The 12,269-nt window shown below is 58.0% G+C and overlaps 1 protein-coding gene across 1 annotated transcript; it reads left to right on the top strand.

Moving 5' to 3' along the window:
- Positions 1 to 371: 371 nt before the first annotated feature.
- Positions 372 to 10,243, top strand: PKDCC (protein kinase domain containing, cytoplasmic). Its single transcript, XM_007445747.1, has 7 exons — positions 372 to 1,025; positions 5,249 to 5,371; positions 5,973 to 6,244; positions 6,924 to 7,003; positions 7,258 to 7,365; positions 9,005 to 9,178; positions 9,374 to 10,243. Exons 1-7 carry the CDS (start codon positions 372 to 374, stop codon positions 9,457 to 9,459), a joined length of 1,497 nt encoding a protein of 498 aa, XP_007445809.1. The 3' UTR covers positions 9,460 to 10,243.
- Positions 10,244 to 12,269: the final 2,026 nt, after the last annotated feature.

Genomic DNA, 12,269 nt, shown 5'->3' with positions numbered 1-12,269 from the left:
GGGGGCCGCGGGCTGGGCAGGGCCAGAGCCGCCTCCGCGCCGCTTCCCAGGCCCGGACGGCCGCGGGAGGAGGTCCCGCTGTCAGTCAGCGGGGAAGGCCGGGCCGGGCAGCCGAAGTGGGCGGCGCCGAGGATGGGCTCTGGCCGGGAGCTGGGAGGCGGAGGCGGAGGGGGCGGGGGCGGGGGGCGGCTCAGGGCCTTATAAGCGGCGGGGGCAGGGCGGGAGGGAGGCAAGTGTCAGGCCGATGTGCAGCCCGCAAGGGGCCGGGGTCGGGGCCGCCGGGGCCATGCGCGCGGGCTGGGCAGGGGACCCGCGGGGCGCAGAGCGTAGCCGCTTCGGAGCCTGAGCCTCCGGCCGGGGGGAGGGGAGCGATGCGGCGCCGGCGGGCCGCGGTGGCCGCGGGTTTCTGCGCCTCCTTCCTGCTGGGCTCGGTCCTCAACGTGCTCTTCGCACCGGGCTCGGAGCCTCCGCGGCCAGGCCAGTCCCCCGGGCCCTCGCCAGACCCGGGCCCGGGCCGTCGCGGGGGCCGCGGGGAGCTGGCCCGGCAGATCCGAGCGCGCTACGAGGAGGTGCAGCGCTATTCCCGCGGGGGCCCCGGTCCCGGGGCCGGCCGGCCGGAGCGGCGGCGCCTGATGGACCTAGCTCCGGGCGGCCCGGGCCTGCAGCGTCCCCGCCCCCCGCGGGCCCGGCCCCTGCCCGACGGCGCTCCGGGCTGGCCCCCGGCTCCTGGCCCGGGCTCCCCCGGCCCGGGATCCTCCGGCCCGGGCCCGCGCCTGGGCTGCGCCGCGCTCCGCAACGTGTCCGGCGCACAGTACGTGGGCTCCGGCTACACCAAGGCCGTGTACCGGGTCCGCCTGCCCGGCGGCGTCGCGGTGGCGCTCAAGGCGGTGGACTTCAGCGGCCACGATCTGGGCAGCTGTGTGCGCGAGTTCGGGGCGCGGAGGGGCTGCTATCGGCTGGCGGCCCACAAGCTGCTCAAGGAGATGGTGCTGCTGGAGCGGCTGCGGCACCCCAACGTGCTGCAGGTACGAGGGGGCGGGTGCAGGGATAAGGGTGCTGGCTGGACGTGCCAGTGCCCGACCACTCGGGCTGGAAGAGAAGCCTTGGTCTTAACAGATAAAGAAGCAGAGCCCTGATGACTACCCAGGTTAAGCTAGGGGCAGAACCCAGACCATGGCAGCTTCCCATTACACCACCCTGCTTGGGTGGGCGTCCCGTTACGGAGAGACTCCCGGGTTTCTCAGCTTCCAAACTGTATCTCTTGAAGACAGGACAGAGGGTCCCCAAACTCGGGGTAGGGGTGGGGGTCCATTCGGGCTTAGGACCCTGCTTCTGGCCGGAGCTGGGGTGTTGAGCACCGGGGAAGGGACCCCAGCCAAAACAATGAACAGAGGTCATCCCTGAGTCAGGGTCCCAACTGCAGTGATAGGGTCCCCTTTCTTGATGGAATCTGAACCCCACTTCTCTCAACTTCCAGACAGTGACTTGTCTGGCTTTGAAGTTGGGGTGGAACTGCAATGGGGTTGGGAAGAGCTAGAAAAAGACCAGGCTTGATTCCCAGAGAATATCCCGTACCCCACCCAGAAGCTGCTGAAAGGACTGGGGGGGATTGGATAGTAGGCCAGAAAATGCGTGGCCCTTCCCAGAAGAGACCCTGGCCTCAAAGTAGGCTTTGGAAGTATTGAGGAAGCCTCGGGGTCCTAGCTCAGTGCTCGGGGGACAGGCTGAGGACCTGAGGGTCTGCATGTCACATTATCTGAGCAAATGTGGCCAAGAGGCTGGAAGACTGAGGAGACCAGATGCCCAGGTTCCTACTAAATGGGACTCTGTCTCTCCCGTTCACTGGGGGACAGAGGGGAAAGATGAGACCCAACCTTGTTCCCTCCAGGCTAGACTAAGAGAGTGGGCCTCTCATAGTCCCAGCACTGCCCTAACACACTCACTTCCTCCTCTCCCCCAGCTCTCCTCGGTCCTTGAGTCAGCCCTAGGATTAGACGAACCGTTCCCTTAGCACATGTCAGAGCAGACTGAGAGGGGAATCCCTGACTGCTTTTGGCCCGGTGAACATAGGGTTTGTTCAGACTCCCCAGCTGAGGAATGTTGCCCGCACCTTCCACCTCCTAGCCCACTCAAATTAACCTTTCTGCACCCGGCAGAACTGGTCAGAAACCCAGGAATCCCTCCCTCCTTTCCTCAGGAGTGAGATGGACACCAGATCTGGGTGGGCCTGGCATAATAGGAGAGAGAAGCCGGAGAGCTGTTTATACTACTGCTGACTCCCAGTCTCCCTGGGCTACTCCAGCCCTGGTCAGACACACGTTGACTGGGTCCTGGGCCCTGGGCCCTGAACTGGTTGGAGAAGGTCAGGCAGAGCCAACAGTTATGGGTGGTTACGCTCCAGTGTCAGCCAACTGTTGCACGGCTGACACTGGAGCTACAGGGAGTGAGCAGTTGGTCACGTGGCCCTTCTAACTGGGAGGATCTTGTTCTCTTTGCTTCCCAGGAGCTCCTGGGAACCTTTTGGAAACCTGGGGTGTAGGCCAGATTCTGAGGCAGTGGAGAAGGTCTTGAGTGTGTTAGCAGGATATTAAGTGTTAGTTAATTGACTCAAGACCCCACCCCCCTCCCTTACGAGGGATTTGAGGTTTGATGCGCTTTCCTGTCTCTTAAGGAACTTCTCCCGCCCTCTCTTACCCCACCCAAACTTCAAGACGAACATCCAGCTAACCACCCTCACGCATATGTCAGACCCCCAGCCCAATGCTGAAGGTGCCAAAGAAAAAAAAAATTACGACTGAATAGTTTTCACTCATTTTCTCTCTAGACCGAGACTGGGTTGGCGGTGTTACTCTTACAGGGTCAGGGACTGGGGTTAGTTGCCCTAGGACAGAAGTGTTACAAGATGGAGAGGGCGCCAGGTCCTTTCTGTCAGGGGAGAGGTGAAAAGCTACCATTACGGGGAGGTAGAGGTACCTTAGTGTGAATTTAGGGACTGCTTTGGTATTGGGTCTCTTACATTCGTCCCCCAACCCCCAGGCCAGTATCCCTCTGGCTTCTTCAGCAATGCCACCTCTGCTCCAGGTAAGCCTGCCTGGGGGACTTCCTGCTCAGGAGGCTCCACTTCTGGTGTGCAGGGAACTAGAAATAATGTTGTTTTAATACGTCTTAATCGTTTAAAATTTCAAGACTGTTTGCTGAACTGGGGAGGAGCCAGAGAGTATTTCCCGCTCCCCGAGGCCCCCTCTGCCTCTCTGGCAGCCCTGAAGTTGGTGCTGGTTCTAATAGAAAAGGGCCAGGATAGCATGTCCCAATGGGCCCTTCTCAGAGCTTGCTCAGTCCGGGGACTGCCTGGGCGAGATCTCTCCGTCCATCTCTGTGACCCCTCCCCAACCCACCTCTCTCTCTCTCTCTCTCTCTCTCTCTCTCTCTCTCTCTCTCTCTCACACACACACACACACACACACACACACACACCACTCCCTCACGTGATAGATGCCTCTATAGCCCAGGGTCAAAGGGCACAAGGGTCTTCCCTCCCCTGCATCTCTGTTGTTCCCAGGGCCTCAGGCCTCAGATGGGGCCCCAGGCCTACTTGGGCCCTGATTCTGGCCCTGCTAGAGTATATTTCTTCTCCCAAAGGAACAAAAGATTCGACTGAAATGCTCAGCCTCACGCTTCCTGGGGGCTGGGGGGGGGTAAGTTAATGGTGTCTTTTTATTTTTTCCTGAGGGGTGTTGATTAATACCTCGTTAACAGCGCATTTAACGACCTCCGGGTGTTTAATAACCTTCAGAAGTTTCCCACAAAGGCTCAGACTCTGGGCAAGAAAATGAGAACCAGGCTCCAGGGCTGCTCCTTTTACCTCACCCCTACCTCTGCCCCACTGGGGTCTGGGGTCTCCCTGGGCCGATGTGGGGTGGGGAGGGTAGAGAGAGAGGGAAGAAGAGGGCCCCGGGGATTTTGACCCCCCACAAGCTGCAGCCCTAGTGAGCTGACGGCGACACTGAGACACGCCTTCCCTCGTGCCAGCAGGACTGAGGTAGCTGGCTCCAGGGACGGGGAGCTGTAAGGGCACTCCTGGGATGGAAGGGAGCATATAAGGACCTGGAGTGGAGCTGGGAAGGGTGTGAAGGGTGACAGTGTGCGGGGACATCTAGTTCAGGGGCTTGACTCCCCCACTGCCTCACCCCACCGGCACCCCCCCATCGTGCAGCCCTCCCCTCTTCCCACTCTGGCCCAGACAACTCAGCCTTTGTGTTCCTCCTCCCTACAGGGTGCTGGTTGTTTTGAGCACCGGCTGATCCTTAGCTGATGTGCAGCATGGTGGGAGAGACTGGGAGAAGCAGAGATCTCTGTGGATGCTGGTTGAGGTGTCAGTGACAGAGTCAGGCTGTGCTTCCCAGAAAGCCCTGGCCAGCTGAGCTGTACAGAGCCCCTCCCCCAGGTCACATGGAGCGGGCCGGCCCTTGTGACCCGTGCCCTCAAAGAACTGACCTTCCCCAGGAACCACCCTTACTACTCTGCCAGTTGATATGGGTCACCCCACCCCACCCCGCCCTGCCCACCAGCTATTCAGAGAATACCCAATGATATGCCCCTTGGATACTTTTTGTTCTGATCGACACTTGTTACCAATCCCAAGGGAGATTGCTTTTCCTCCAGAAAGACCAGAGCAGCGGAAAAATGAAGGTGCCAGAAAGTGAAAATGATGAAGCAAAGACAAGGATTAGAGCAGGGGAGGAGGTATAACATCCATTTGTTGGCTGGGCGATTAGCAAATGGTACTCATGGAAAGAACAAGGCTGTGGAATCAGAGTAACATAAATTTGAATCCTAGCTCCTGCAGTTCTTAGCTGTGTGGCCTTGGGGAGGGAACTTAACCTCTCTGAGTTGGTTTTCTCACATGTGAATCGGAGACACTAATAGTACCTACTATGCCCTTTTAGGGTTATTCTAAGAATTGAGTTTTGCTTGTAAAACATTAGCACAGTGCCTGGCACATGGTTAACACAAGGTGGCCAGACCTGCCCATTTACCTGAGTGGCCAGAGGTAAGGGGCTGATGGAATCAGTAGGAACTCTGGCTGCTGGGACAGAGGGCAGGCTTCCCAGGCAACGTTGCTATTCTCTTCTGGCCCGAGCTGAAGCAGAGACCTAGGGATGGGAGGGTGGGGGGCATGTGAAAAGCCAGCCCTTCCTTGTCCCTACCCCCATCCTGTGACCTCATGACCCGCCTGGGCCTCTTCCAGCTCTATGGCTACTGCTACCAGGACAGCGAGGACATCCCGGACACCCTGACCACCATCACGGAGCTGGGCGCCCCTGTGGAAATGATCCAGCTGCTGCAGACTTCCTGGGAGGATCGCTTCCGAGTGAGCAGGGAAGAGGGCCAGGGCCCCGGGCTCCTTGCTGGGATGGTTCTCCCTTAGAAGGCCAGCGCTCCAGAGCAGCTTCAACTCCTCCTCAGTTGAGGGAGAGGGAGGGAAGGATGGAGCAAAGCTGACTCGGCCATCGGCCAAAGGGTTAAAAAAAGAAACGAGGCAAAGAGGATGCTGAGGTTTTTGTGCTCCATCTGCCCTGACACACACACTCACACATACTCTCAGCCTGGCTGCAGGAGGGCCAGGGTCCTAGGACTAGAAAAGAGCTTAAGGTCATCTTGACCCTCCCTCTATTTGCATACACTGGACAGAAACCACACCGAAGATGCAGCTTCAGGGAGGATATGCACCATGCCCTACTGCCCTCTGCCCATTTCCCACTTATTCCATGTTACCCTCAGGGTCAGGCCCACCGGGGGTAATAGTAAATCACTGGCCTGCTCAGTAAGGCCCCAGGCCTCAGTCCTTAGTGAGCTCCAGAGCCTTGAAGAAAAAGGCAAACCCCCAAGCTCAGTCCAGAGCACCAAAGCGGGGAGCCCCCAGGCACCCTCCCAGGAGAGAAGCCGTGAGCAGCCTGGTGTTTGCCCCTCAGATCTGCCTGAGCCTGGGCCGCCTCCTCCACCACCTGGCCCACTCCCCGCTGGGCTCGGTCACTCTGCTGGACTTCCGCCCCCGACAGTTCGTGCTGGTGGATGGGGAACTGAAGGTGACGGATCTGGATGACGCCCGTGTGGAGGAGACACCGTGCACAGGCAGCGCTGACTGCACACTCGAGTTCCCAGCCAGGAATTTCACCCTGCCCTGCTCAGCCCAGGGCTGGTGCGAGGCCATGAATGAGAAACGCAACCTCTACAATGCCTACAGGTGACCTCCGTCTCCACTCAGGAAGGCCGGGGTCGAGGGAGCGGGAGCCCGGGGTGGGGGTGGGGGCTCGCAGGGAGGGAGCCAGCATGGGGTCCAGGAGGCCAGCCAGGCTGGGAGACGCAGCCGTGACCAGCGGAGTAGCAGGGGCGGGGGAAGGCCTCCACGCCTTCAAGAAGGGAACATTCAGGCTCCTGACCATGAGGCTAAAAATAGTCAGCCCCAAGGAGAATCTGGGTTGGGGGGTGGCAGCTGGAGGCTTCTTAAAATAGTGTCAGACTCAGAGCCTAGGGTTGATGGGACAGGCCCTGCCCCTTCCTCCCCTGGCCCTTCACCTCTGGAAGCTCCTCATAGGGCCAAGCCATGGGGCTGCTCTGACACGGGTCAGCCGGGCGATAATGCGGGGCTGAGGGGTGGGAAGGTCCCTGGGACGGGTGGGGAAAACAGACCTCAGATTTCAGTTTGGTATGAAGTTACCAAACTAAGTGGCCTTAGCGTGTGCCCAGACCCCGACCCTGAGTCTGAATAGACTCCTTGGCACACTCTGGGGGTATAGGCCCAGTTGGTTAGCCTGACAGAGCAGGCTCCCTGGCCAGATTGGGGTTCTGTCCCAAGTTGGGGCAGAAGAAGGGTATGTCCCCAAAGGCTGAAGCACTAAGCCCCTGATTTCTCTCTGCCCCAGGTTTTTCTTCACATACCTCCTGCCCCATAGTGCCCCACCCTCACTACGGCCTCTCTTGGACAGCATTGTCAACGCCACAGGTAAGCTCTCCATTGCCCACCTGCCTCCCGTCACCCTCTCCCACCCCCAGCAAGCATGGGCATAAGAATGACCCAGGGCAGCACATGGTCCAGAAACATCATTTCCCAAAGTGGCATTCTGTGGCAAACTCAGTGCCCAGTCCTCCGGTCATCGGGGCCCAGGCTCCAGAGGGAGGGGGAAAAGGCAGCTGGCTGCCTACCTCAGGGAGGAGTAGGAGCCCAGGTACCCTCTTACAGCACCGTGCACTCTGCAGGAGAGCTCACCTGGGGGGTGGACGAGACCCTGGCCCAGCTGGAGAAGGTGCTGCACCTGTACCGGAGCGGACAGTATCTGCAGAACTCCACGGAGGCCGGCAGAGCCGGTGAGTGGCCCCGGCGAGGATCCAGGGGCTGGGGAGGTGGGAAACAGGTGCGAGGGTGGGTGATTCCCCTAACCGGGGAAGTGGCTCATCCTCCCTGTGAGACCCACGTGGAGTGTTGCAGAGACCGCTGTTTACCTTTCACTTCGACTGAGCTAGAACAACTATAATTGTGCCTTGAACTGGGGGGTGGGTGCTGACACCCCTTCTCTGGGTGGCTGCAAACCCCACTGTGTACTGACTGTGTGACTATGAGCAAGTTAACTTACACCTTGAGCCTCACTTTCCTCATCGGTGAATTGGGTTCAGTATTACCTGCCTCAGAATTCTTATGGGGATTAAATGGCAGGTGAAATGTGTGACAGCAGTTAACTCGTTTCCTGTTACACAGCTTGAACACAGTATATGTTTGCTACTCTTTCCTTCCTCGCCCTTCTGGGGCTGGGAGGGTGGCTGGAGGTGGAGAAGGGGCTCCACACTGAAACCAGTTAAGCAGCTCCAGGGCAGAGAGAGAATTCTAGCCGCGGCTTGTGGGCTGTGGTCTCGCGCTGAGGCCCTGGAGTTTAGCATGGTTGGCAGGGGGGCGAGGGATGGGCAGCCTCTGTATTCAAGGAGCTCTGGCCAGTCTTAAGGGTGGGGGAGCCCTCGTTAGCCCTGTAAATAAAGTTTAACGAGGTGAACAATGGCTGGCTCTGTCCCTGAGGACGCTGTTTATGGGGCTATAAATCACAGCCAGCCCTGGACTTTGGTCTAGTCCCTGGTAGAAGACGGAGGCAGGAGGGCGGGGTGGCCAGAGGCCCAGGGCTTCTGCATTATCAGTCCAGAGCTGGGGCTCCCCAGGCAGCGGGAAAGACTCGTGGGAACGGGAGGCCTGCGGCTAAGCAGCTTCTGGATTGAGGAGATTTCAGAGCCTTCTGGGGGCTTTTTCTGTGAAATGGGGAGATTGCACATTCTTCCTCCAGCCTCTGCCCCAAACACCCAAGGTGTGGATTCCCAAATGGTCATTTTTTGTGTTTTACATTCATTTGCATGCCTCTGAACTTCAAAAACTCCATGACTGACCCCCTGTCCGAGGAACTGGCCTAGCCTCTCTCCCCAAGGCCGGGAGGAAATGGGACCAAAGCTCAGCTCTAAACTCTGCCACTCAAAGTGTGTTCTGCCAACCAGCAGCACCAGAAGCTGGTTGGAAATGCCAGTTCCCAAGCCCCACCCCAGACCTTCTGAATCAGAATCTGCATTTTTAACAAGATTCCCTGGAGATTCACATGCACATTGAAGTTTGAGAAGCCCGGCTTTAAATGTCTAAAATGTTCTGAGCTCAGCAACCTTCCTGGTCAGCCGACGGCTCTGTGTGTGCACTTATCCCGTGCCTGTGCCCGCCATCATGTGTAGCCTGAACGAGTTGTGTGCCCTTATATGTGGGAGACGTGTGCCTCCCAAAAAGTAAACCTGAGCTTTGCCTTTCCTGCGTGGTCATCCCAATTTCACAGTGGTAGCTGCCTTTATCTCCATGCTAGGAGGACTGGGCTGGACTTCAGCCCTCACCTAGGAAATGTGACTCACAGCCCTTTAAAGAAAGCGACCCCAGCCCTTACCCCTGGGCACAGAGAGTTCTCATCTGAGCTCCATCCCCAACCCACAGAGTACCAGCACCTCCCAGGCAGTACCATCCCCCAGGAAGACTACCGCTGCTGGCCATCCTACCACCACGGAAGCTGCCTCCTTTCAGTGTTCAACCTGGCCGAGGCTGTGGACATCTGTGAGAGCCATGCCCAGTGCCAGGCCTTTGTGGTCACCAACCAGACCACTTGGACAGGTGAGCCAGTGGGAAAGGACATCCTGAGGGAGGTGACTGGACTCCCCGGAAGAGATTGACAGGTAGCGGTCCCCCATCAGAAGCCAGCGATGGTGAGAAGACAAGTGTCCTCAGGGCAGTTGCGTTATGAGGAGAGTGGCCCTGCCTCCAGGGAGAGAATCATCCAGTCCTGTTACCTCTTACCTCTGCCCCCAGGTCGGCAACTAGTCTTTTTCAAGACAGGATGGAGCCACGTGGTCCCTGATCCCAGCAAGACCACATATGTGAGGGCCTCTGGCTGACCTGTCTGTGGGCTCAGCTGACCATCCCTGCCAGCTGGGCTTGCCTGTGACTTGCACTGGCAGCACTGCATGTCACCTGGGCACCCCTGCAGACAAGGCTGACATCCCCGACAGACCAAGGTGACCAGGACAACGTGCAATAATGCCACATGTTAAAATGTGAGTTTACCAGTCTAGGTCTGGGACTGCTGGCTCCAGGGCAGGAATCACGGAGGGCTGACTGCCCCTCTCACCCTCTGGGCTGCCAGCGAGGCTCAGGACGGTCTCGCCACTGGGGGCTCTGCCCCTCACTGGGACAGTTCTGTGGGCAGCCCCATCACTGTGTTCGTAGCGCGAGAATGTAGCCAGAGCCCCTGCTGCCGGTGCTGCTGCCTGTGCCATGGCCCGGCGGGGGCCGCGTGGGGACAGTCAGTCACAGAGTGTTCTCTTAGCCAAGCTCCGGACCGGAGACTTGAAGGGATGCTCCAGGAGATGGGTGATTCTGTACCTGGGGAGGCTGCCTCTGGGCCCGACAGGGGCGCTGACCGGCCAGCCCAGGAGCAGGGACACAGGAGCACACGAGGTATGAGCCAGGTCATGGGGTTGAGGGGCAGGTAGCAGTTTGAGCCAGGACCTGGGGCGGGGGTGGGGCCGGGGCCTTTCTGCCTCATTTGCTTTCAGTGAAAGCCGCAAAGCAGCCAAAAGCAGCCTCTCCCCGCTCCTGGAGTTTGTATATCCAGAAGCTTTTGTACTTCTTGTTCATTAAAATGTTTATTTTTGTAAGAAAAAAAAATCAATTAATAAAAGGACATTTCACGGCAAGGACTCTTCTCAAGCCGCAGTTTCCTGGGCTGCCTTTCTCGGCTTCAGTTTTGTCTTTGGTGTCTGTCTGGGAGCCGGGGCAGCGTGTGATGAAGGAGTGAAGTCTCCATGCAAACACTGAAGCTGGCACAGTGTGCGTTCAGGCCCTGCTCCCATGGTTCCCGTCTCTGTCCTTGGCCCTCCATATCCATGTCCTAACAAAAGACAGGAGGGACTAACAAGGTTAAAATTTTAACACACACTGGCTTGTTCTATACAAAGCCTTTACCCAGAGGACTCATGTCCTAACGGTGGGATGTCAGCCACGCCAGGGTGCTCTGGGCAGCCTCCAGTCAGGTCAGCTTTGCCTCTGTGCAGGGTTGGGCCTGGCCATCATCACCACTGCCCACCACGTGGTAATGCACACTTCCCTTTCTCAGAGCCTTTCTTTTTTTCTTTTTTTTTTCTGTGAGGTACGCGGGCCTCTCACCGCTGTGGCCTCTCCCGTTGCGGAGCACAGGCTCCGGACGCGCAGGCTCAGCGGCCATGGCTCACGGGCCCAGCCGCTCCGCGGCATGTGGGATCTTCCCGGACCGGGGCACGAACCCGCGTCCCCTGCATCGGCAGGCGGACTCTCAACCACTGTGCCACCAGGAAAGCCCTCAGAGTCTTTCTTTGAGCAAGAAATAAATATATGGAAAGTGGGGAGACAGAAAAGTCAATGGAAAGCCCAGCCCCCTCTTCCTGGGTTTTGGGAGAGAGGGTCTAACAGGAAAAGGCCCCAGTATATGGAAGCCCAAAGTGAAAGAGTTCAAGATCACACTGAGGCCAGAGAGAGTCCCAGCGTGGATGCAAGTCTTCTAACTTGAAATCCCACATCTTCTCCCCTGTACACCATTCTACTTCTAGAATATTCTCAAAGTGCACAAGCCTTTGAGGGCTTAAAAAAGAATAACCAAAGTTCAACTCAGAACCCAGTGTTTTCTCAGCAGATGCAGTCGGTGAAATTTCTCACGCACAGGACGTCCCCGTAGTTCTGAGTGGTTGAAGAGCCGATGTTAGCTCTGGAGTCCTCATCGTGGACGCCCGCTCAGACCCTCAAGGTTGCACCTTACCACCACCATGCCCAGCCCACACGCCCTACATCTTGCCTCTGGTTACCTGGGCTTGGTGATCCTGGAGGGTGGGGAAGGTCAGAGCCTCCACAGAACCTCACCCCACGATTCAACCAAGCCATGTCCTGCCCATGCTCACCACTCTCAGTCCCACCCCTCCCAGGAGGAACTTGGCTTCCATCAGCCTCCAGAGCTCTTTCCTCAGCCGAATTCACACGCTACTGCACGGGTAGCCTACCCCTTGCTAGCCAGTGTTAGAGTTTACAGTGCCCTCTGTTGTTCAACTGCCCACCAGTCTGTGGAGCTCTGAGGACAGGAGAGCCACGTCACCATGCTGGACCCAAGGGGGTTCCACAGGGCTGGGGCAGGAAGGTGTGAGGGGTCTGTGCCATCCAGAGGGAAACAAAGACCCTGGTTACAGTCAGCAGAGAGGCTCGCCGGCTCGGGAACTGTGTGACTCAGTGAGGAAAGCGAAGGCTGAGGAGGAACCAGCCATTGGCTTCTGGGCTTCCAGATGAGACGTTCACTGGCCCGGGGAGAGGTGTGGCCTCAGCAAGGTGTGACTATCACTCCAGTTTTTTTTTTTTTTTTTTTTTTTTTGCGGTACCGCGGGCCGCTCACTGTTGTGGCCTCTCCTGCTGCAGAGCACAGGCTCTGGAGGCGCAGGCTCAGCGGCCATGGCTCATGGGCCCAGCCGCTCTGCGGCATGTGGGATCTTCCCGGACCAGGACACAAACCCGTGTCCCCTGCATTGGCAGGCGGACTCTCAACCACTGCGCCACCAGGGAAGCCCTGATTATCACTCCAGTTTTACAGACCTGAAAACTGAAGCCCAGGTCACAGCTGCAAAGGGATTTAATGAGCATTCAAACCCAGCCCTAACTTCCAAGCCTGTTCTGGAGGGAGAATTGCTGT

The sequence above is a fragment of the Lipotes vexillifer genome, unplaced genomic scaffold, assembly GCF_000442215.2.
Source record: "Lipotes vexillifer unplaced genomic scaffold, Lipotes_vexillifer_v1.1 scaffold278, whole genome shotgun sequence".
NCBI classification, from domain to species: Eukaryota; Metazoa; Chordata; class Mammalia; order Artiodactyla; family Lipotidae; genus Lipotes; species Lipotes vexillifer.
This window is presented reverse-complemented; position numbering and strand designations above follow the sequence as displayed.